Source organism: Oncorhynchus tshawytscha, linkage group LG15, assembly GCF_018296145.1.
Source record: "Oncorhynchus tshawytscha isolate Ot180627B linkage group LG15, Otsh_v2.0, whole genome shotgun sequence".
Classification (NCBI taxonomy): Eukaryota; Metazoa; Chordata; class Actinopteri; order Salmoniformes; family Salmonidae; genus Oncorhynchus; species Oncorhynchus tshawytscha.
Window position 1 is genome coordinate 21,799,660 of NC_056443.1, and position 25,293 is coordinate 21,824,952.

Consider the following 25,293-nt stretch of genomic DNA (forward strand, 5'->3'; position numbering starts at 1 on the left):
TGATAACGTAGCTATGTTCTCAGGGTGGTGTCAATGATAAGCACACATGGCAACTTGGAATATGAGGTGTAGTTTTTGGTGTGCCTTGGCAAATAATTATTATGCAAATAAGTATGAACTGTAATTTTGCATAATATTTAAATGGTCCATAGGCAGCATTTCATATTAAGTACAGTAACCACACATTGTAATTTGGACATATTTTGACACCACCGTCTGTTTCAGAGCATGCCTCAAAATATTATGATCAAATCGGGACCGACATTTGCAAAACAGCGCTGGTAGTAAATAGTGGGAAACCCCTCGCTGCTGACATGCAATGTGAAATTACTCCCATTGAGAACCATATACATACTCCTGGATGTCATTCAAAAATAATAACTATGAACCATATTTTAAACGAGCACGTGTTGAATTTATAAGTTGCATTTCAGCAATTGCTGCAGTGGGCTACATTGCCACGTTCAGATAATACTGTGGCTGGCCACTTTGCTAACGTTTGGCAGCCATATAGAGCTCGGGTTGCAGTCAGAGCTCGCTGTAGTTTGCTAGCTATATATATATATTTACTTACTTTTGCATTGCAGCTCCACCATGGCCTGATACCATTCGTCCTGGTCCGCCTCGTTTTCTGCCGCGATGGCAAAGCTCTCCGCTCGGGTGTACAGCACTATCATGTGCTTGTTCTTCGCATCAGCCCGCTTATTGATGTTGAAACACGTCTCCAGCACCAGGGCTTTCTTTGGGACGGGTGTTTTTCCGCGGAATTTCTTCTCGCTCTCGTAGTATTCGAGCCGGGCCGGACCCCTCTCCGTGGCCGTCCGGAGGACGAAGTATCGCCGGTGCATGGATTTCTGCTTGCGGAGGTAGCCGTTCTTTCGAACGTCCTCGTAGCTTTGCGGGTCGGGTGGTTGGCACTCCATCGCGCTCGAGTTCTTGTTTTTCTCAACTACAACCTAAACTTCTATTCAATTGACAGCAAAAATATTTTCGCTAGCTAGATAATTCAAACATAATTCAGTCGCGTCCCCCTCCCTCCCTTTAACACATGTATGCAAGGGAGAGAGGTCCTCTAGTCCAGTCCAGTATTTTAAAATATATACTAAATATTACCTTTCCTTTCTCTTTGCAGTAGTGTGTCTGCTACTACTATTTAGCTTGCGGAGTGCTTTAATCCATTTACTGTATTGCTTGGCAGCAGTGTACTGAATACTTCGCTGCAACTGCTGCCCTCTCCCCTCTATGGCGTGGAGCTACTGTGGAAAGCTGTCAGTCAACGCTTGTCCGTAGTGACAAGAGGGCGAGAGATAGTATACAGAGAAGGAAAGAGAGAGAGCATTGAGTTCATGTGCGAACTTGAATCAAATTTCATATGACGTTTCGTTCTTATAAGAATGCCTATGCGCTTCAGCCAATATTGTGAAACTTGCAACGCTATTTTGAAGATTATTTGATGTGCTGCACGATTGAGACATTTTATAACCAGAAATGCACCATTGGCTTGTTTATACTTTTCAGTTGAACCCCGTTACAGCTGTTAGTTGCGATCGATTTAATTGTAGTGGGGAAAAAATTTACATTGTGTAGGCATAATTACGTGATTCAATCAATGTTGCCTCCAATGCTTCCCACAGTTGTGTCAAGTTGTCGTTTGGGTGGTGGACCAAACCCCTGTATCGATGCAGTTCTTGACACACTCAAACCGGTGTGACTGGCACCTTTACTAGAAAAAGCACTTAATTCTTTTGAATGGCACACAGGCACAATCCATGTCTCAAGGCTTACAAATCCTTCTTTACCCTGTATCCTCCCTTTCGCCTACACTGATGGAAGTGTATTTAATAAGTGACATCAATAAGGTATCAAAGCTTTCACCTGGTCAGTCCATATCATGGAAAGAGCAGGTGTTCTTAATCTTTTGTACACTCAGTGTATATGCCACCTCATGGACAAGGCTAGAAAACTGTGCAACATACGCCGCCTGGTGGTTGAATTGACCTATATCAAGTTGTCAATAGGGAAGTTTTTAAATAGGCTATCCATAATTGGCTGAAAGCCAACGGAAGCAATTACTTGGGTAAATATTTGATTATCCAAATAGTTTGTTACAAGTTACATATTATGCAATATTTTCTCTCTCTCACACACCGAATAAAGAACGAGACACTGTTTAAAGACGCAACAAATATTTGAATTTATGAACATGGACACATCATTACAAACACTTTCTCAATAGAACTCTTTCTTTTGTTTGCAAGAGATCAATTTCATCTCCATATTTTCACCCAAAATAACACATATTTGGTCCATTACAGGGAGAAATAAAACAGTTATGTTTTGAAAATAGCTTTTTACATTCAATAGTATCTCCTCTTTGAAGCCCTCCAAGCACATGCAGCCTGAGACTGAAACACAAACAATTTACTCAAGACAAAAACGGACATAAAACGATACAAACGTGTTCTCCACATACAGACACACAGCACATGGGGGGGAAAGACAGGCTTGTCTGTAATGTCTTCCTATCTACATGCATTAGGAGGATGTTATGTTAAGGCTGCCATAACCATCACTAAAGGGAAAAAAAATGCTTTGCTTGTCATAATTTTTTGCTCGTCATCATGTTCAGCTTTCATAGCCTTAAAGCGGGATATCTCTCCCTTCTGTAACTTGATACACACTGACTGACTGGACTGGCTAATTTTTGAAGGCCATTTTCAGAGGTGGCTCCAAAAAAGCAAGCCGAATGTGATGATTTGGCGTACTGTTTTAAGAATGGGACTGTTGTTGCACAAAAGCGGGACATGGGAGAAACAGCAAAGTGTGTATGTGTGTGTGTGTGTGTCTTGTTGATGGCACCCACTGAGCCCTGAGGTGGATTCTATTGTCATACAAACACCTTTAATATATGGTCACACACACACACACACACGTTATTTCAACGGATCAACATTACTGTACAGAGACTCCACACACACACACACACACACACACACACACACGTAGAGGGGAGAGGAGCCTGCATGAATGCTTCCCCTCTCTCTGAAGGCGAAAATACTCTAGAGGCATTGAAATGGCAGCAGCTCCTAAAGTTCACTGGTCTTCATGTGCCCAAGGATGGTTGGGGGGTAGCCGGGGCACCGGTATCAGATGAAAGGGTTTCGCGACGTTCCTCTACTCGGGTAAACATTCCCCTGAGAGATGGCAAGAGAGAGGGAGGGAGAGATGGAAAGACAGGGAAATGGTGAGGGAGATATGGAAAGAGGGAAAGGGTGAGGGAGAGATGGAAAGAGAGAGGGTGGGATAGATGGAAATAGGGAAAGGGTGAGGGGGATATGGAAAGAGGGAAAGGGTGAGGGAGAGATGGAAAGAGTGAGGGAGAGATGGAAAGAGAGGGTGGGAGAGGGTGGGAGAGATAGAAAGAGAGAGGGTGGGAGAGATAGAAAGAGAGAGGGTGAGGAGAGATGGAGAGAGAGGGAGGGAGATGGTGAGTTCCTGCTGTACATCTACATCACCAGAAAAGCCCTCCAATGCCTTTTGAATGAAGCATTAGCATAAGAATTAAGCAGCTAGCAGTCCAAATCCCCAACAAACTGTGCAAATCTATTGAAGTACACTCAATGCTTATTGTAGTGTTGCTGTAGTGTGGTGTGGTACTCACAGTGAATGGGTTCACTGACATTGGACGAGGAACTTTGGGTTGAGAGTCCGATGCCGGGAAAGAGGCAAAACCTACAAACCCAACAACACCCCAAAATCAGAGATACATTAGGATCGAAGACTATCGAAGACGATGCCGTTCCTCGGCATACACATCACAGACAAACTGAATTGGTCCACCCACACAGACAGCATCGTGAAGAAGGCGCAGCAGCGCCTCTTCAACCTCAGGAGGCTGAAGAAATTTGGCTTGTCACCAAAAGCACTCACAAACTTCTACAGATGCACAATCGAGAGCATCCTGGCGGGCTGTATCACCGCCTGGTACGGCAACTGCTCCGCCCACAACCGTAAGGCTATCCAGAGGGTAGTGAGGTCTGCACAACGCATCACCGAGGGCAAACTACCTGCCCTCCAGGACACCTACACCACCCGATGTTACAGGAAGGCCATAAAGATCATCAAGGACAACAACCACCCGAGCCACTGCCTGTTCACCCCGCTATCATCCAGAAGGCGAGGTCAGTACAGGTGCATCAAAGCTGGGACCGAGAGACTGAAAAACAGCTTCTATCTCAAGGCCATCAGACTGTCAAACAGCCACCACTAACATTGAGTGGCTGCTGCCAACACACTGACTCAACTCCAGCCACTTTAATAATGGGAATTGATGGGAAATGATGTAAAATATATCACTAGCCACTTTAAACAATGCTACCTAATATAATGTTTACATACCCTACATTATTCATCTCATATGTATACATATATACTGTACTCTATATCATCTACTGCATCTTTATGTAATACATGTATCACTAGCCACTTTAACTATGCCACTTTGTTTACATACTCATCTCATATGTATATACTGTACTCGATACCATCTACTGTATCTTGCCTATGCCGCTCTGTACCATCACTCATTCATATATCTTTATGTACATATTCTTTATCCCCTTACACTTGTGTGTATAAGACAGTAGTTTTGGAATTGTTAGTTAGACTACTTGTTGGTTATTACTGCATTGTCGGAACTAGAAGCACAAGCATTTCGCTACACTCGCATTAACATCTGCTAATCATGTGTATGTGACAAATTTGATTTGATTTAATACATCCAATACTAGTCTGACAAACATAGAACATAGAATAATTACTGGAATAGACAACACCCCTCAGACCATGGAAGTTTCACTCATTCTAATTCCATGGGTTCTAACTCTATATTTGGGGACTGAGTTGGTATTATGTAAGCATGGGAGAAGACGCTGTGATCATCATTAGCTATGATGTTGGCGCCTCTTAGGGTTTGAGGAGGCCGTGTTGGTTTTGATCACAGGCCAAACCCCATACATAACAGATGACATGGTATGCTGCTGCAGCCCAGCCAGAGAACACATCCACGCAGCACTGCAGTGATGAACTGTTTTGTTTCTTGGCAAAGCATGTACTGTACTTTGTATATATTTAGAACACCAAATGGTAAACACTTTTTGTGTGCTCTTATCCTATACAGTTGGAGAAAATTCTCAACATTATTTTGTCGAGAATAGAAAAAAATAGCATGAGAATTATAATAGACTTATACTTGCCATTGGCTTCCTGGTTGTTGGCATGCTTGTGTGGAAATGCATTCTGGGTAGCCGGAGTTGGGAAGGTGGCGGACGGAGGGAACACTGAGGTTGGAGAGCTGACGAACCCACTGGAGTCACCTGCATAGGGAAACAGAACATAAGGGTGTTAAGTCACACACAGTACATTGAAATATTACAATAAACCAAGAATCCAGGGGTCCCAAATCTCCAATATAACTGTTTGTTAGTTATTTCTAAACTACATGAACTATTAGCTAATGAAGACTGTCTATGAATTACTTATATACAGTTACCCCTGTTACTGTACATTCTTGACCTTTGCCCCCAGGCTGAATAAGCAGTGCTCTGCTGGCAGCTTACCTCCTGAGGTGGACCTGTTGAATGGGTTACTGGGGGACAGGGCAGGCTGTTGCTGCTGAGAGTTGGAACTGGAGCTGAACGGGTTGGGGAAGCCTGAGACATGGAGGTAGGAGACAGAGAGACAAGGATAGCGAGAGAGAGAGAGAGAGACAATAGTTCATGGATATGTTCAAGCCTTTCAAAGTCTTTCATGGAAAAATATACACCTGCATGCAAGGGCGCAACTTTCACTGGGGACGGGGGACGGGGGGTTCTGAAATTGCATTTTTGTCCCCGCCAGGTTTATCATACGAATGTGATACAAAACAAGGCAACGGTGTGCTTTAGGACCGGTAGGCTGTCGGGTAGGCTGTTTGGAGTGTTTAACCGACAGGTAAAAAAAAAAATATTTAAAAAAAGATGTCCCCCACAACTTGTAAAACAAAAGTTGCGCCCTTGCCTCCGTGATTGATTAATATTTTTGTAACACTGCCTACTTGCAAATGTTTGAGATCCCGACACAGCATCCACGCCTGGAGAGCTGAAGAAAGTCGGAAAAGAAGAGGAAGGAGTTAAGAACAACTATATATTATTGCATGCATGAACATTAAAAACAAGTCAATTTAATATTGCAGTTGCCTCCAGCTATGATGTCGGCCTGTCATGAATTACTAAACCAAGGGCATGCAGATATCCTGAGCAAATAAAACTATGTATTTGTACCGGGACTGGTGCACTTTAACAGAGTCTACACTTCTTCGATGCATTAAATAGGAATGTTAAGTGTATTTGCTTGACAGTGCATTCATTACCTGGCAGGAGTGGAACTGGAGGACAGGCGGTTCCCAAATAGGGTGCTATACTGGGGTAGTCCACCGGGGGGTGCTGAAAACACACATTCAAATAAATAGACGAACCATAGACGGGTTGGTTTTCTAGGCTTAACAACAAAACTGATGCGTGCACAACTATGGGGAAAAACAGACAGGGTTGGCTTAGATTGTTGACATGTAAACTATATATTGTCTCCAAATGTTTATTGAAAACATAAATACATTTTCACAATGAGCACTTGTCTCTCAAATTTATCATTATCGATATCAGCTGATGTACGAAGGGCTATATAAATACATTTGATTTGATCATTACAGTTGTTGGTTAGCTAGCTCGAAAATTTTTGCCAATATTAGCATAGACATGACATGAGTCACAACACCTCAAAACAAGACATGGTATCAATAAAAAAGCCACAACGAGCTGAAACAAGCCACATACAATTCCCCACATGGCAGCTTCTTGTCATTGTTGCTAGCTATCAGACCTCTCTGAATCAAATTAGCCTCCCAATGTCGTCAGCCACCCAGTCTACAAGCACAGGGCTCAGCTGGGGGCTAATTTGAGAGATCACATGTAATTGATTTGATTTGACATAGGGTGCAAAGTTTCCAATCTCAGTGTGTGATTGGTCAAGGTATAACTATTGACTGTGCAGTGTAAAAAAGAAAAAACTGCTTATAGTTCAATGCTATATTAATCAAAAGAAACTACACATAAATCTACCTACAGTATATTATTGCCCAGGGGAGAGATATTATGTTTTGAATCATGGAAATAAAACAATGATATATGTTCAAACATGCCTAAGGCATTGGTCCTGCACATTTATGTTCTCATTAGTTAGCAGCATTGCTAAATCCAAACGGGAACATATTTCCAATGTTGTTTTGTAACAACCCAACGGTTTAGTATTGAGTGCAGAAAACACAATGGGGTCATTCACTTAGTAAAACCTTGGCATTTAGAGTAAGGCATTATGCAATGTAGCTGACAATAATCTCACTCTCTCACTCACTTAGTCACACACACACACACACACCTTACTATACTTGTGAGGTATTTTTTGGGATTCAAAATCCTATATTACCTAACCCCTAAACTTTACCATAATCCTAAACCTAACCCCTAAGCCTAAAATAGCATTTTTATGAGTGAGGACCGGCAAAATGTCCTCACTTCTCTGAATTTTTGTTGGTGTACTATTCTTGTGAGGACTTCTGGTAATCACGAGTATAGTAAAATGTGTACACACACACACACACACACCACCCACCCTCTCCCACCCCCCACACACACTCCTTCTACCCTTACCTGTAGGTCCAGGCGACGTGTCAGAGAAGACACTGTTTAGTTGGGACAGGGCAGCGTAGCGGTCCTGGTGGTTTGTGTGTGTGTTTGGGCCGGGGGCTGGGGGGGTGATGCTGAGGGCACTGTGACTCTGCTGCTGGCTGAGCCCCCCAAAATCCACACTCAGAGACTTAGGGAAGGCTCTGAAGGGGGCTAAGCCCCCCGAGGAGGACACTGTGCGACCTGAGAGGACCAAACAAAGATGGCCGAGATAAGGAAGGCTGGGGGTGAGTCCGAGATGGCACCCAATTCCCTATATAGTGCACTGCATTTGACCAGGGCCTGCAAAGTAGTGCACTATATAGGCAATAGGGTGCCATTACAGACGCAACCCATGCATGTTTTTCCATGTGACTTGACCATCCAATAGCCTCAATAAAACAAGATAGCAAATAGAACCTCAATGGATTATTGGGGAAATCCTAGCTTTGCACAAACGTATAGACTGCTACATGTGCTAGCAGCCAGGAGTTGAATGTGTTCCTAGATGGGGTCTGTCCTGGACAGAATCATAGCATACTTCTGAGCTGTGAAATACCATTGGGCCCCTGTTGAATGGGGCATTGTCCACTCTCTAAAAAATAGTTTTATTCGTGTTATTATTCTCTTTCTATCTATCTCAGGGTACAGTGTGTCTCTGCTTGACCTGGCCAGTTCTCCGATTGGAAACTTTAAAGGGAGAAACGGACTAATCAGAATTAATAGCAGAAGAGTACAGGACTACTGGCGAGTATGCACTCCCACCAAGGCTATATTCTTCTGTTTTGTTCTATTCTATACCTCTGAATAAACGTTCAGGACACAATCAATTACTGTACGGGTTAGTGCCATACCATGCCTAGTTAAATAAAGGTTAAAAAAGTGCTACTGTTTTTGGAAGTGCTACTGGCTAAGGAGGTAAAAGTTGAGAGAGAAAAGGAGAGATATTTAAGTAGAGGGTGTGGTCTTTACCTGAGGGTCGAGGGAGGGCAGGAAAGGAGGGGGTGTGGCTCTGGGGTCCCATCGTTGAAGAGAGAGAGCCTGGACGTTGTCTCTCTATACCTCTCAGTAGAGACTCTGAGAGCGAGAGAGAGAGAGAGGGTGAGAGAGAGTGAGTGAGCGAGCGACATACAGAGAGAGAGAGAGAGAGCAGTAGAGAGAAGGACAGAGAGATTGGTAGGAGAGAAACAGAAAAAAAGAGAAAGAAACAGACATAACGATAGAGAGGTGGAAAGAGAAAGAAACAGACATAACGATAGAGAGAGGTGGAAAGAGAAAGAAACAGACATAACGATAGAGAGAGGTGGATAGAGAAAGAAACAGACATAACGATAGAGAGGTGGAAAGAGAAAGAAACAGACATAACGATAGAGAGAGGTGGAAAGAGAAAGAAACAGACATAACGATAGAGAGAGGTGGAAAGAGAAAGAAACAGACATAACGATAGAGAGAGGTGGAAAGAGAAAGAAACAGACATAACGATAGAGAGAGGTGGAAAGAGAAAGAAACAGACATAACGATAGAGAGAGGTGGAAAGAGAAAGAAACAGACATAACGATAGAGAGAGGTGGAAAGAGAAAGAAACAGACAACGATAGAGAGAGGTGGAAAGAGAAAGAAACAGACATAACGATAGAGAGGTGGAAAGAGAAAGAAACAGACATAACGATAGAGAGAGGTGGAAAGAGAAAGAAACAGACATAACAATAGAGAGAGGTGGATAGAGAAAGAAACAGACATAACGATAGAGAGAGGTGGATAGAGAAAGAAACAGACATAACGATAGAGAGAGGTGGATAGAGAAAGAAACAGACATAACGATAGAGAGAGGTGGAAAGAGAAAGAAACAGACATAACGATAGAGAGGTGGAAAGAGAAAGAAACAGACATAACGATAGAGAGGTGGAAAGAGAAAGAAACAGACATAACGATAGAGAGAGGTGGAAAGAGAAAGAAAGACATAACGATAGAGAGGTGGAAAGAGAAAGAAACAGACATAACGATAGAGAGAGGTGGAAAGAGAAAGAAAGACATAACGATAGAGAGGTGGAAAGAGAAAGAAACAGACATAACGATAGAGAGGTGGAAAGAGAAAGAAACAGACATAACGATAGAGAGAGTGGAAAGAGAAAGAAACAGACATAACGATAGAGAGAGGTGGAAAGAGAAAGAAACAGACATAACGATAGAGAGAGGTGGAAAGAGAAAGAAAGACATAACGATAGAGAGGTGGAAAGAGAAAGAAAGACATAACGATAGAGAGGTGGAAAGAGAAAGAAACAGACATAACGATAGAGAGGTGGAAAGAGAAAGAAACAGACATAACGATAGAGAGGTGGAAAGAGAAAGAAAGACATAACGATAGAGAGGTGGAAAGAGAAAGAAACACATAACGATAGAGAGGTGGAAAGAGAAAGAAACAGACATAACGATAGAGAGAGGTGGAAAGAGAAAGAAAGACATAACGATAGAGAGAGGTGGAAAGAGAAAGAAAGACATAACGATAGAGAGGTGGAAAGAGAAAGAAACAGACATAACGATAGAGAGAGGTGGAAAGAGAAAGAAAGACATAACGATAGAGAGGTGGAAAGAGAAAGAAACAGACATAACGATAGAGAGAGGTGGAAAGAGAAAGAAAGACATAACGATAGAGAGGTGGAAAGAGAAAGAAACAGACATAACGATAGAGAGGTGGAAAGAGAAAGAAACAGACATAACGATAGAGAGAGGTGGAAAGAGAAAGAAACAGACATAACGATAGAGAGAGGTGGAAAGAGAAAGAAACAGACATAACGATAGAGAGAGGTGGAAAGAGAAAGAAAGACATAACGATAGAGAGGTGGAAAGAGAAAGAAAGACATAACGATAGAGAGGTGGAAAGAGAAAGAAAGACATAACGATAGAGAGGTGGAAAGAGAAAGAAACAGACATAACGATAGAGAGAGGTGGAAAGAGAAAGAAAGACATAACGATAGAGAGAGGTGGAAAGAGAAAGAAACAGACATAACGATAGAGAGAGGTGGAAAGAGAAAGAAAGACATAACGATAGAGAGGTGGAAAGAGAAAGAAAGACATAACGATAGAGAGAGGTGGAAAGAGAAAGAAAGACATAACGATAGAGAGGTGGAAAGAGAAAGAAAGACATAACGATAGAGAGGTGGAAAGAGAAAGAAAGACATAACGATAGAGAGGTGGAAAGAGAAAGAAAGACATAACGATAGAGAGGTGGAAAGAGAAAGAAACAGACAACGATAGAGAGAGGTGGAAAGAGAAAGAAACAGACATAACGATAGAGAGGTGGAAAGAGAAAGAAACAGACATAACGATAGAGAGGTGGAAAGAGAAAGAAACAGACATAACGATAGAGAGAGGTGGAAAGAGAAAGAAACAGACATAACGATAGAGAGAGGTGGAAAGAGAAAGAAACAGACATAACGATAGAGAGGTGGAAAGAGAAAGAAACAGACATAACGATAGAGAGAGGTGGAAAGAGAAAGAAACAGACATAACGATAGAGAGGTGGAAAGAGAAAGAAACAGACATAACGATAGAGAGAGGTGGAAAGAGAAAGAAAGACATAACGATAGAGAGAGGTGGAAAGAGAAAGAAACAGACATAACGATAGAGAGAGGTGGAAAGAGAAAGAAAGACATAACGATAGAGAGAGGTGGAAAGAGAAAGAAACAGACATAACGATAGAGAGAGGTGGAAAGAGAAAGAAACAGACATAACGATAGAGAGAGGTGGATAGAGAAAGAAACAGACATAACGATAGAGAGAGGTGGAAAGAGAAAGAAACAGACATAACGATAGAGAGGTGGAAAGAGAAAGAAACAGACATAACGATAGAGAGAGGTGGAAAGAGAAAGAAACAGACATAACGATAGAGAGAGGTGGAAAGAGAAAGAAACAGACATAACGATAGAGAGAGGTGGAAAGAGAAAGAAACAGACATAACGATAGAGAGAGGTGGAAAGAGAAAGAAACAGACATAACGATAGAGAGAGGTGGAAAGAGAAAGAAACAGACATAACGATAGAGAGAGGTGGAAAGAGAAAGAAACAGACATAACGATAGAGAGAGGTGGAAAGAGAAAGAAACAGACATAACGATAGAGAGGTGGAAAGAGAAAGAAACAGACATAACGATAGAGAGAGGTGGAAAGAGAAAGAAACAGACATAACGATAGAGAGAGGTGGAAAGAGAAAGAAACAGACATAACGATAGAGAGGTGGAAAGAGAAAGAAACAGACATAACGATAGAGAGGTGGAAAGAGAAAGAAACAGACATAACGATAGAGAGAGGTGGAAAGAGAAAGAAACAGACATAACGATAGAGAGAGGTGGAAAGAGAAAGAAACAGACATAACGATAGAGAGAGGTGGATAGAGAAAGAAACAGACATAACGATAGAGAGAGGTGGAAAGAGAAAGAAACAGACATAACGATAGAGAGAGGTGGAAAGAGAAAGAAACAGACATAACGATAGAGAGAGGTGGAAAGAGAAAGAAACAGACATAACGATAGAGAGAGGTGGATAGAGAAAGAAACAGACATAACGATAGAGAGAGGTGGATAGAGAAAGAAACAGACATAACGATAGAGAGAGGTGGATAGAGAAAGAAACAGACATAACGATAGAGAGAGGTGGATAGAGAAAGAAACAGACATAACGATAGAGAGAGGTGGAAAGAGAAAGAAACAGACATAACGATAGAGAGGTGGAAAGAGAAAGAAACAGACATAACGATAGAGAGAGGTGGAAAGAGAAAGAAACAGACATAACGATAGAGAGGTGGAAAGAGAAAGAAACAGACATAACGATAGAGAGAGGTGGAAAGAGAAAGAAACAGACATAACGATAGAGAGAGGTGGAAAGAGAAAGAAACAGACATAACGATAGAGAGAGGTGGAAAGAGAAAGAAACAGACATAACGATAGAGAGGTGGAAAGAGAAAGAAACAGACATAACGATAGAGAGAGGTGGAAAGAGAAAGAAACAGACATAACGATAGAGAGGTGGAAAGAGAAAGAAACAGACATAACGATAGAGAGAGGTGGAAAGAGAAAGAAACAGACATAACGATAGAGAGAGGTGGAAAGAGAAAGAAACAGACATAACGATAGAGAGAGGTGGAAAGAGAAAGAAACAGACATAACGATAGAGAGGTGGAAAGAGAAAGAAACAGACATAACGATAGAGAGAGGTGGAAAGAGAAAGAAACAGACATAACGATAGAGAGGTGGAAAGAGAAAGAAACAGACATAACGATAGAGAGGTGGAAAGAGAAAGAAACAGACATAACGATAGAGAGGTGGAAAGAGAAAGAAACAGACATAACGATAGAGAGGTGGAAAGAGAAAGAAACAGACATAACGATAGAGAGGTGGAAAGAGAAAGAAACAGACATAACGATAGAGAGAGGTGGAAAGAGAAAGAAACAGACATAACGATAGAGAGGTGGAAAGAGAAAGAAACAGACATAACGATAGAGAGGTGGAAAGAGAAAGAAACAGACATAACGATAGAGAGGTGGAAAGAGAAAGAAACAGACATAACGATAGAGAGAGGTGGAAAGAGAAAGAAACAGACATAACGATAGAGAGAGGTGGAAAGAGAAAGAAACAGACATAACGATAGAGAGGTGGAAAGAGAAAGAAACAGACATAACGATAGAGAGGTGGAAAGAGAAAGAAACAGACATAACGATAGAGAGGTGGAAAGAGAAAGAAACAGACATAACGATAGAGAGAGGTGGAAAGAGAAAGAAACAGACATAACGATAGAGAGGTGGAAAGAGAAAGAAACAGACATAACGATAGAGAGAGGTGGAAAGAGAAAGAAACAGACATAACGATAGAGAGGTGGAAAGAGAAAGAAACAGACATAACGATAGAGAGGTGGAAAGAGAAAGAAGAAACAGGCATCAAACAATGTTGTTTCAGGTTCCATTACTCACGGTACCAAAAAAGAATGTGAACAGTTCTACCTTTCATTGGGGGGTCTCTAAAGCTCTGGGAGCGTGAGGGAGCGCGGGCGGTAAACACATCAGCCCTCATGTCCGCAGGGGAGATGGTGGGGACTCTGTCCCCCCAGGACGAGAGCTGGGACTGGGACTGGAGGAGAGGGGAGACGGGGGGGGGGTTACATTATCCTCATTTAACCCTTCATCTGTTATTCACCCCTTTATCTTTGCTGTGAAGATGACCTGGAGTGGGTTCTCTTTGGTCATCTGTCTCTGTCTCATTGGATCTCTGTCGGTACAGTATTCAGGTACAGTATTCACCTCTCTATATCTCTATTAGTCTACTCCACAGTAACACCTCTAATTCGATTACTCTTCTCCACAGTAACACCTCTAACTCTATTAGTCTTCTCCACAGTAACACTTCTAACTCTATTAGTCTTCTCCACAGTAACACCTCTCTCTAACTCTATTAGTCTTCTCCACAGTAACACCTCTCTCTAACTCTATTAGTCTTCTCCACAGTAACACTTCTAACTCTATTAGTCTTCTCCACATTAACACCTCTCTCTAACTCTATTAGTCTTCTCCACAGTAACACTTCTAACTCTATTAGTCTTCTCCACATTAACACCTCTAACTCTATTACTCTTCTCCACAGTAACACCTCTCTCTAACTCTATTAGTCTTCTCCACAGTAACACCTCTCTCTAACTCTATTAGTCTTCTCCACAGTAACACTTCTAACTCTATTAGTCTTCTCCACATTAACACCTCTAACTCTATTAGTCTTCTCCACAGTAACACCTCTCTCTAACTCTATTAGTCTTCTCCACAGTAACACCTCTCTCTAACTCTATTAGTCTTCTCCACAGTAACACTTCTCTCTAACTCTATTAGTCTTCTCCACAGTAACACCTCTCTCTAACTCTATTAGTCTTCTCCACAGTAACACCTCTCTCTAACTCTATTAGTCTTCTCCACAGTAACACCTCTCTCTAACTCTATTAGTCTTCTCCACAGTAACACTTCTAACTCTATTAGTCTTCTCCACAGTAACACCTCTCTCTAACTCTATTAGTCTTCTCCACAGTAACACCTCTCTCTAACTCTATTAGTCTTCTCCACAGTAACACTTCTAACTCTATTAGTCTTCTCCACAGTAACACCTCTCTCTAACTCTATTAGTCTTCTCCACAGTAACACTTCTAACTCTATTAGTCTTCTCCACAGTAACACCTCTCTCTAACTCTATTAGTCTTCTCCACAGTAACACTTCTAACTCTATTACTCTTCTCCATAGTAACACCTCTCCCTCTCTCTTTTCTCTTGCTTTCTATCTCTTTCTCCACTTCTTTTTCCTCTCTCTCCCTCCATCTCTTCACTCTTTCTCTCCACCCTTTCCTCTTTACTTTCTCCTTCAATTTAATAAAGCTTTATATACATGAAATATCCCTCTGCCTCTATCACATCTCCTCAATCCATCTGAGGAGTTATGTATCTCACCAGTGTGCGTATGGGTCTGGCGGAGGGGGGCATGGCGTGGGATGGGGCCTGGGCGGGCGGGGGGCCGTGAGAGGAGGGTAAGGCCTGCACCCCCGGCGGGCTCCAGGGTCCCTCCACCTCCCTCCGGCTCTTGTTCTTCGAAAAATGCCTGAAAAATAGTTCCATGTTGCTGTGACTACATTTGAAGAAAAGATTTTATTTCAATGAGACTAAACTAATAAAAAAATATTTTCCCAATGTAAGTAAATGCATTGTGCTAAAAATAATTTGAATGGACATTTAACACATTCAACTCAGTGTACAACTTTGAGTTGGGATGAGTTTGAAATAGGTGGTACGTCTGACATATACAGTTGACGTCGGAAGTTTACATTCACTAATGTTGGAGTCATTAAAACTTGTTTTTCAACCACTCTACAAATTTCCTGTTAACAAACTATAGTTTTGGCAAGTCGGTTCGGACATCTACTTTGTGTATGACACAAGTAATTTTTTAACAATTGTTTACAGACAGATTATTTCACTTAGAATTCACTGTATCATGATTCCATGGAGTCAGAAGTTTACATACACTATGTTGACTGTGCCTTTAAACAGCTTGGAAAATTCCAGAAAATTATGTCATGGCTTTAGAAGCTTCTGATAGGCTAATTGACATCATTTGAGTCAATTGGAGGTGTACCTGTGGATGTATTTCAAGGCGTATCTTTAAACTCAGTGCCTCTTTGCTTGACATCATGGGAAACTCAAAAGAAATCAGCCAAGACCTGAGAGAAAAAAAAGTAGACCTCCACAAGTCTGGTTCATCCTTGGGAGCAATTTCCAAACGTCTGAAGGTACCACGTTCACCTGTACAAACAATAGTACGCAAGTATAAACACCATGGGACCACGCAGCCGTCATACCGGTCAGGAAGGAGACGCGTTCTGTCTCCTAGAGATGAACGTACTTTGGTGCGAAAAGTGCAAATCCATCCCAGACCAACAGCAAAGGACCTTGTGAAGATGCTGGAGGACACAGGTACAAAAGTATCTATATCAACAGTAAAACGAGTCCTATATCAACATAACCTGAATGGCCACTCAGCAAGGAAGAAGCCACTGCTCCAAAACCGCCATAGAAAAGCCAGACTACGCTTTGCAACTGCACATGGGGAAATATCCTCTGGTCTGATGAAACAAAAATGGAACTGTTTGGCCATAATGACCATTGTTATGTTAGGAGGAAAAAGGGGGAGGCTTGCAAGCTGAAGACCACCATCCCAACCGTGAAGCACGGGGGTGGCAGCATCATGTTGTGGGGGTGCTTTGCTGCAGGAGGGACTGGTGCACTTCACAAAATAGATGGCATCACGAAGAAAGAAAATTATGTGGAAATATTGAAGCAACATCTCAAGACATCAGTCAGGAAGTTAAAGCTTGGTCTCAAATGGGTCTTCCAAATGGACAATGACCCCAAGCATACTTCCAAAGTTGTGGCAAAATGGCTTGAGGACAACAAAGTCGAGGTATTGGAGTGGCCATCACAAAGCCCTGACCGCAATCCTATAGAATATTTGTGGGCAGAACTGAAAAAGCGTGTGCAAGCAAGGAGGCCTTCAAACCTGACTCAGTTACACCGGCTCTGTCAGGAGGAATGGGCCAAAACTTATTGTGGGAAGCTTGTGGAAGGCTACCCAAAACGTTTGACCCAAGTTAACCAATTCAAAGGCAATGCTACCAAATACTAATTGAGTGTATGTAAACTTCTGACCCACTGGGAATGTGTTAAAAGAAATAAAAGATTAAATAAATAATTCTCTCTACTAGTATTCTGACATTTCACATCCTTAAAATAAAGTGGTGATCCTAACTGACCTAAAACAGGGAATTTTTACGAGGATTAAATGTCAGGAGTTGTGAAAAAGTTTAAATGTATTTGGCTAAGGTGTATGTAAACTTCCGACTTCAACTGTAGATATCTTTATGGAGATGATATCTTTATTGATCTTTTTCACCATTTCTTCTTCTCGTATTTGTCCTGGAGGAACTCCTTGAGCTTCTGTGAGTCCCTTGTGTTGAAGCATGCATCTGTCTTTGGCTCAAAGACACACAGCCAGGTCCTCCTCCCCACCTACACACGTTCAGAGCCACAGAAAAACACAAACACACAAATAATGATGCAGAACATCAACAACAGGCACCACACATACACACACAGTCTTGTACAACTAACCTTGTGGGTACACACAATTCAGTCCCATTCAAAATCCAATTTTCCCTAAAATCCTAAACCTAATCCTGAATCTCACCCTAACCAGTACCCTAACCTTAAACCGAAAACCTAACTTTAACCCTAAACCTAACCCTAGCTCCTAACCCTAGCTCCTAACTCTAACCTGAAACCTAATTCTATCCTTAACCCTAAACGCCCTAGAAATAGCATTTGACCTTGTGGGGACCAACAAAATGTCCCCAGTTGGTCCAATCTTCGTTTGTTTACTATTCTTGTGGGGACTTCTGTACCCCACAAATGTAGTTAAACATTTCTGTACACACACACACACCAAAATAATCATGTAGAAAATGAACAATAGACACATCTGCCTACCAACACATTAGTTAACATGCTAGAGTCACATGCTCTGATTGACACTACTGTAGCTCACTGACTAATTATGAATCACCAACATCAACACATTAATCTAACCAAATCGGTCTATCCAGACTTTTCTACCTGATATCTGTGCAATGAATCAGACACTCATGCACACATGAACTCATTTCTAACTAAATTGTATTATTGTGTGCAACTGTAAAGTTTGATCCCTTTCACTGCAGACACGCTCTCTCACCACACACACACACACACATTCTCGCTTTCTCTCACACACACACAGTGATGAGGTGGTTTGTGTGTACGGTAACCGCGATGTTCGATCCGATTCACTGCACAAATTGGGCAGAGAACCTACATCCCTCCAGAAAAAGCCTGTAACCACCAAACAGTGCTACACTCTATTGGTCTGACTGGTACAAGAGAGGGAAGCATCAAGCATCCTCTTCTATCTCATAAAGATGGATGAGATTTTAGCTGGGCCTTATTTAGTCTAGTTCACATTAAAAAACTATTCCTTACACAGAGATAGATTCATCCATCTCATGTGGCCTCAATCCCTCTCCTGGTGGTGGACTCGGCCCAAGGATGTACATTTATCATTTATGATATCTATTTATAATATCTATATCATTTATTCTTGCTCTATTCATCCTGGGACACGTATATATTTAATACTGAATGTTAGGAGTCCAAGTATGCCTCTTGTTTGTGTTTTGTTCACCTTTTCCTGCTGTTGAAATCTTGAAGTATCCAGCTGAGATTTGAACATTATGCCCAGAATTGAAATGAGGTGTGTGAAATACAGGTGTAATACTGTTAAGTCCCGCCTACAAGCCCACCTGACTGTCACTCACCTCATTGCCATGGTTTTGCAGAAACTCCACTTCCTGTTGGGAGAAGGTTGTCATGGAGATAGACTTGACTCTGTGGGGAGGGTTGAGTCCTCTCCTGAGAGAAGAGAGAGATTGGAAAAAGAGAAACCGATAAAAGATATATGTAAGATATGTGAAAGGGGGCACTCCACATTTATAACAACATAAATCGCTAAAGACGAACAATTGTGATACGGCATTTAAAAGAGGAAAGGGCTGTAAGGGTATTTAAATTGTTCAAAAAAATGGATGCAATGACAGGTGACTGTGAAAAAAAGTGAAAATGAATTGTTACGGTGAAAATGGCCATAGTGAAAATGTATACAGTGTAGAGAAGGCTTACACAACAGTACATAATATTGTGCTAATTCACTGTTCTTTGGAGTGAGACAGCCTGTCCAAGACTCTAAACCTGTGCTGAAATCTCACCGCTGCGAATTAGTGAAACCTTGCGAAATGTCCCTCAACCACAGCCTATAATCTGTTGGGGATCTGAGCTATGTTCTGCATGCAGAACACAATACATGAGCCGGAAGAGAATGCCAAACCTGGAGCCATGCAGAAATGAAACGTAACACGAGCGCGACTACGGGCTCGCCTGAAAAGGATAAAGTAGTCTGATTAACTGTAGCATAGGACACCAAGGGGAGGAAGAGACACATGTTACAGTTTCTTGTCAATACTCAAATGTAACAGCAGCATCCTAAAATTTAATCTGCAGATGCAACATACTGGTTAATCATTCTCTGCATGCACAGCCTGGTCTCATAGACCTGACGTAACATAGTAATCAAATCAGATCACATTTTATTGGTCGCATACACATATTTAACAGATCACAGGTGTAGCGCGGATGTAGCGGGTGCTTATGTTCCTAGCTCCAACAGTGCAGTAATACCTGACATTACAAAACAATACACCCAAATCCCCAAAATCTAAAGGAACTAAGAGATATATAAATATTAGAATGAGCAATGTCAGAGTCCAGATAAAACAGAATGTAAACATTACTAAAGTGACCTGTGGTCAATGACTATGTACATAGGGCAACCTGCTCCCGCTCTTCCCCCCAGGGGCTCGAGGGCGTCAGGCTCCCCAGCATTGCGCACACCTGCCATCCCCCCATCAGTGTATTATTGAACTCACCTGGACTCAATCACCTGTTTATTACCTCCCCTGTATGTCAGTTCCCCATCTGTTCCCCGCTGCTGCATTGATTGTCGTTTGTCATTGTGTATCCGTGTGCTGACGCTGTTTCCTGCATTGCTCTGTCTGTTCCTAATTAAATGTCAACTCCTCGTACCTGCTTCTCGTCCCCGGCCCTTACAGAATGCAGCAGCTATCATATGAAGCATCAGGGAGTACTGACGTTCCGGTTGGTGGTGACGTCGGGTCTGGGGCCAGACACCGATGGAACCGGGGGTGCCTAAGCCAGCTCGTCAGGCTGTCACTTCCTAGCTGGCTCGAGAGGTTTCTTGCCCCGGTTGGCACGGAAGGCGCCCATCCCACATCAGGTCTCAGCCAGATCGTCATGTTTTTACGCCCAGCCGACTCGTCAGGCTCCCACGTCCTCAGTGGGATCGACAGGCCTTCATGCCTCAGCCGGATCTTCAGGCTCCTATGCCTCAGCCGGCTCGCCAGGCTCTCACGCCTCTGGCGGTTCGTCTGGGTTTCACGCCCAGCCCGCTTGTCCAGCACCCGTGCCCTCGGCCGGTCCGTCAGGCTCGCCCAGGTAGGATGACGGGTGGACTCAATCACCTGTTTATTACTTCCCCTATATTTGTCAGTTCCCCATCTCTGTTCCCCATTGCTGCAAAGATTGTCGTTTGTCATTTTGAATCAGTGTGCTGACCTTGTTAATGTCTTGCTCTTTGTCTGTTCCTAATTAAATGTCAACTCCCTGTACCTGCTTCTTGTCTCCGGCGTTGGTCTTTACAGCAACAGTCTCTAAGGTGCAGGATTGAGCCGGCCTAGTAACAGTGACTAAAGTTCAGGACAGGGTACTGGGCCGGGAAGCGGTGACTGTTTAACAGTCTGAAAGCCTGGAAATTAGGGATGCACCGATATGACATTTTTGTCCGATATCCGATATTTTCCTTGCCAAAAAAAACCCGATACCGATAACCATATTTTTACATTTGTGCGGCCTTTTAAGAATTCTAGTACAGTTAAATAGTTGCAACACACACTGACTAAAAAGTTATTTTGTTGGCATTTACGTATGTCCCCATTACCAGTAAAACAAAATCAAAACCTAATTCTTTCACTTACTTGCTGTTTCGTTGTTCATTTGTTCAGTCTCAACCAGGATTTCATCATACATGTCAAGCAGTGAAGTTTCAGCTCAGTCTGTCCGTCTCCTCTCTTCCTCGGTGCGCACTGTCGCCGTGTCCGTTTCCATCTTGTCCAGCTGTGTCTGTAACATTTCACGTAAACCCTGTTTCTTGTCTGTATCGAAGTAGCGGTCCTTGTACCTAGCATCGAGCATGGTGGCGGCAAATTAGAGGCTCAGAGAGAATGCCACCGAATCGCCTGTTCACAGCCTCTAGTAGAGTACTTTTCCAAGTTAACTGACGGTCTGTGTTGGCATTTTTGTTGAGCAGGCATTTCAATGCCATGACAGGGTATCACATCAGCTGCAGACGCAGTTGAGCTTATTTCTCGTGTCAGTTGTTCAAATGGAGCAAGGAGTGTTCCTGTTTCCAAGTTTCAAACATGTTCTCAAATGCCATTGAAATGGCAGCAGTGGTTTGAGAACCAGGGCATTCTTGAGCATGCAATACGGCTTTCCTCAGTACGAAATCCTCATGGACATACTGTGCTGTCAGACTCATAATGCTCATGGGGCTGACATCGCTGGTCCAAATATCAGTTGTGAAGCTAATAGCAGTGACACCCATAGCAAGTAGCTCATGGATGTGAGTTTCAACAATACTGTGTAACTCCGGTAGGCAAACATCTGTAAAGTAGTGCCTACTTGGTAGTGTGCACCGGTGCTCGACCTGTCTGCGAAAGCCAACATCATCTACGACAGAGAACGGTTGGTTGTCAAGGGAAATTCTTTCCATTATCTTGGCATTAATGGATTTCGCCTTTGAGTTGCCTCACTGAAATGTTCTTACTCTTTCAAATGACTGCTCGACTTGTTGACTGCGCTATCCACAGAGCAGACATTGTGGGCTAGGTTAGGAATGCTGTGTAGCACGCGTAGAGCTAAATTTTTCATGGCGTCATTACGCCATCTACCTATGTTAGATAGGTATGCACGTCAGCTTTTACATCGGTTTTGCACATCGGCATTAAACTAGACATCCGATGTTGGCATTTTTAGCTAATATCGGCCAATTCCGATATGCTTACCGAAATATTGTGCAATTCCTACTGGAGATAGAAGTTGTTTTTCAGTCTCGGTCCCAGATTTGATGCACCTGTACTATCTCCGCCTTCTAGATGGTAGCGGGTTGATCAGGCTGTGGCCCGGGTGGCTGAGGTCCTTGATGATCTTCTTGGCCTTCCTGTGACATAGGGTGCTGTAGATGTCCTGGAGGGCAGGCAGTGTGCACCCGGTGCAGTGTGCCCCCGGTGACACTCAAATTATGTTACGATTGGTATGGTTACATAAGACAGAAGGTTAATTAAGGAAAACTATTAAGTTGGGTGATTGGTCGGGGTGGATGGGTGGGCGTATACTGGGAACTTCTATCAACCCAAAAGTTGTGTGTGGAAATCTCATCACCGCCAACTTTAGCGTTTTATCTTATTAGCAACTTTGCAACTACTTACTACTTTTTAGCTAATTTGTACATACTTAGCATGTTAGCTAACACCTATCTGCCCTTTAACTTAAGTCCTAACCCTAACCTTAACCTCTAACCCAGCATTTCTCAAACTCGGTACTCAGGACCCCAAGGGTTTGATGTTTTGGTTATTGCCCGAACACTACACAGCCTGATGATTAATTGATTATTTGAATCATCTGCATAGTGCTAGTGTAAAAAAAAATAAACGTGCACCCATTGGGGTCCTGAGGTCCGAGTTTGGGAAACCCTGCCCTAAACCCTAGCCTAACTAAAATTTGCAGCCTAGCTAACATTAACGATAGCCACAACAAATTGGAATTCGGAACAAATCATTCGTTTTGCAAATTGGTAACTTATTGTAGAAATTGCAATTCCTAACATCATACAACATGGATAATGGACACACACAAATGAACACCATTGTCATTGGAGAATTCCAAATGTACATTTACTATGTTACGTCTACCCATGAGTCCGGGTTGGCATGCAGTGGGCTTAGTTTTATAGTTTTATTATAATTGTAGGCATAAGTAGCCTAATAGCCTATGCGCAATATGCATGTTATAGAAGAAGCTATCCATACTTACAGCATTCCAGAGCACGACGTGCAAACGAAGCAGCCCACGGTGATATCGATGTAAGTCACCCCGGGTTGACTGCACTCGAAGCAGTGTTTGTTTACTCCAGCCTGGGCCAACTCCCGGACCTTGCGGGCGCATATCTCTTGGTTGTCCCGATGTTTTCGGTTCGACATGTTGCTGTCTCGGCCCGCTCTCCCCGCCTTTGGTCTGGCACAGACGACAGGCTCGTAGTGGTGAGCGGCTTACCACTGGCCCTCCGCTATCCTCCCTGATTTCTCCCTTCGTTTACAGTATATGTTACTCACACCCGCTCATATAATAATACTCATTATTTATGCAGCTCGCATTAACGTGATTTGAGACCGATATTACATGCTTGAGTCAGGCTATTTCGTGTCTTTAGCAGAAGAAGTCAGAGAAGATCTTGTCATGCAGTCAAACAGTTTTACTACGTCGTTATTTATTTATTAATAGCTGCGGTATTCTCTTCGGCAGTGGTGAAATAAATATGTCTCGCTCTAAATATCTCTCTCCGCTCTCTGCTCGCCATACGAAGACGCATCGCTTTGGAATGGTGACAGATTTGTGGAACCCAGATTGCCAGCTAAGGAAAGGACAGAGGATCACACATAGCATAGCACGGTAAATAAAATAACCAACAGAGAAGAGAAAAAATAAACCATTATAATTACGAAATGATATTCTATATGACTAGATTATTTTATGAGAGTTGTCTGATGTGAGTTTATTTTCACAGTAACAGCAACACACATTTAATGCCTGTCACGGGGAGACTATATCACGCCCATTGCATTATGACGTCTGAAATGAAAAAAATGTTTTAGCTGTCTTGAATTTGTTAACTCTTCACATCGATTTCTGATAAAACCCTATCCATTTAGAACAGTAAATATATGATAGGTTACTATACAGGTCCCAAAGGGTTTACGCACGCGTCATTACGCACATGTAGTAATTAAACAGATTCAAGATAGATAACCTACGCAAAGTAAATCCCTCCTTCACACTTGAGATTGGTTTCAGATTTTACACTCAGAGCAGATCAGCCAGTGCATGTAATGTAATGATGTCTTTTGGTTACAAACGAGAGCCATGTGCAGGCAGGTCAGGTGGTATGGGCCTGGGTGAGTCCCTGCACAATTGTTACACACCTGTCATTTGATCCTACAAGCTTTTCTGATGGCGGTGTAGGATGTAAACATTGTAGGCCTGCATGCATACTATCTAGCAGCTTTTCAGCAGAGTAAGACCTTTCAACGAAATACATCTCTATTCTATTAATGTGAACATTGTGCCCTAATGTGTGTGTGTGTGTGTGTGTGTGTGTGTAGGCTATGTGTGTGTCTGTATTCATGTACATGTGTGTTGCGCCATGCAGAGAGACATAAATGATGGACCTAGATCATCAGCCACTGTAATGATAGGTCTGTGTAGGCCACTCAACCACAGACTAGCTACTGTGGCATGCAGACCTCTGTGGTTACATAGAACTGTATGTTGTGTTGAGGTAGAGCTAATCTCGTGTTGCTCAAGGATATGTGGACTTTTTAATGTTCTGTTTTGAAATAGCCCTCTTGGAGATACAATATGTGTGTGTGTGTATGCGCATGTGTCTGTGTTTATGTTAATTGGATGGCTTCTTGCCTCAGAAAGACAAAGTACAAGTATCTTCATTAATTGCAAGAGGTTGCCAAACAAGAATACACACCCTAACCACCCAAATTGTACCTCTTTCTAAACATTGGTATGGGATTAAGGGAGTATATGGCCCTTACCAAGCATAATTATCTCACATAAAAACCTATTGACCAAACTACATTCACTCTCACGATACGAATAAATCACAAATTGACTGGTTATTGGGAATACACATAAAAGACTGAACCATTGGGAAGAAATATTTTGTAATGTTACCTGTTTGTTTGTTTTTAATTCTTAAAACTGCATTGTTGGTTAAGGGCTTGTAAGTAAGCATTTAATTATAAGGTCTACACCTGTTATATTTGGCTCGTGACAAATAACATTTGATTTGATTTGTAACGTTCCCCTGATGTTTGTTTTCAACATACAGCGTTTTCAACTTACATATTTGCATACATGACATTGTGCATGTTAATTTATACAGTAATTATTATTCAACTTGTCCTCACCTGGGATTTGAACAACCTCTTGATAAAGGAGTAACATTAA

At 42.3% G+C, this 25,293-nt stretch overlaps 2 protein-coding genes across 3 annotated transcripts in view; both read right to left on the bottom strand.

Moving 5' to 3' along the window:
• LOC112233838 (insulin receptor substrate 1-B) overlaps nucleotides 1-1,350 on the bottom strand; it is an 84,778-nt gene extending 83,428 nt beyond the window's left edge. The window contains 1 exon segment of the mRNA XM_024401725.2: nucleotides 575-1,350. Within this exon segment, the coding sequence (XP_024257493.2) occupies nucleotides 575-923 (349 nt within the window). The 5' untranslated portion in view covers nucleotides 924-1,350.
• An 819-nt stretch (nucleotides 1,351-2,169) lies between these two features.
• LOC112233860 (arf-GAP domain and FG repeat-containing protein 2) lies at nucleotides 2,170-23,848 on the bottom strand. 2 transcript variants are annotated; one of them, XM_042298308.1, is made up of 14 exons: nucleotides 23,089-23,222; nucleotides 19,250-19,299; nucleotides 18,684-18,777; nucleotides 17,228-17,343; nucleotides 15,232-15,379; nucleotides 13,750-13,876; nucleotides 8,733-8,837; nucleotides 7,746-7,964; nucleotides 6,410-6,482; nucleotides 6,095-6,138; nucleotides 5,619-5,711; nucleotides 5,256-5,375; nucleotides 3,662-3,732; nucleotides 2,170-3,194 (listed from the first exon to the last, which is right to left on the bottom strand). In XM_042298308.1, exons 3-14 carry the CDS (start codon nucleotides 18,735-18,737, stop codon nucleotides 3,147-3,149), a joined length of 1,218 nt encoding a protein of 405 aa, XP_042154242.1. In that variant the 5' UTR covers nucleotides 18,738-18,777; nucleotides 19,250-19,299; nucleotides 23,089-23,222; the 3' UTR covers nucleotides 2,170-3,146. The 2 variants fall into 2 exon arrangements, with proteins under 2 accessions (XP_042154242.1, XP_042154241.1); XM_042298307.1 differs by lacking the exon at nucleotides 19,250-19,299 and having other exon boundaries at nucleotides 23,089-23,848.
• Nucleotides 23,849-25,293: the final 1,445 nt, after the last annotated feature.

What these genes read in the sequence shown, in the direction of transcription:
- LOC112233860 (XM_042298307.1), bottom strand. Translation starts at nt 23,255, where the DNA reads ATGTCGAACCGAAAACATCGGGACAACCAAGAGATATGCGCCCGCAAG. An exon ending in TGCAAAACCATGGCAATGAG is followed by an intron (nt 17,344 to 18,683) that starts GTGAGTGACAGT and finishes GAACGTGTGTAG; the next exon opens with GTGGGGAGGAGGACCTGGCT. An exon ending in AAATACGAGAAGAAGAAATG is followed by an intron (nt 15,380 to 17,227) that starts GTGAAAAAGATC and finishes ACTATTTTTCAG; the next exon opens with GCATTTTTCGAAGAACAAGA.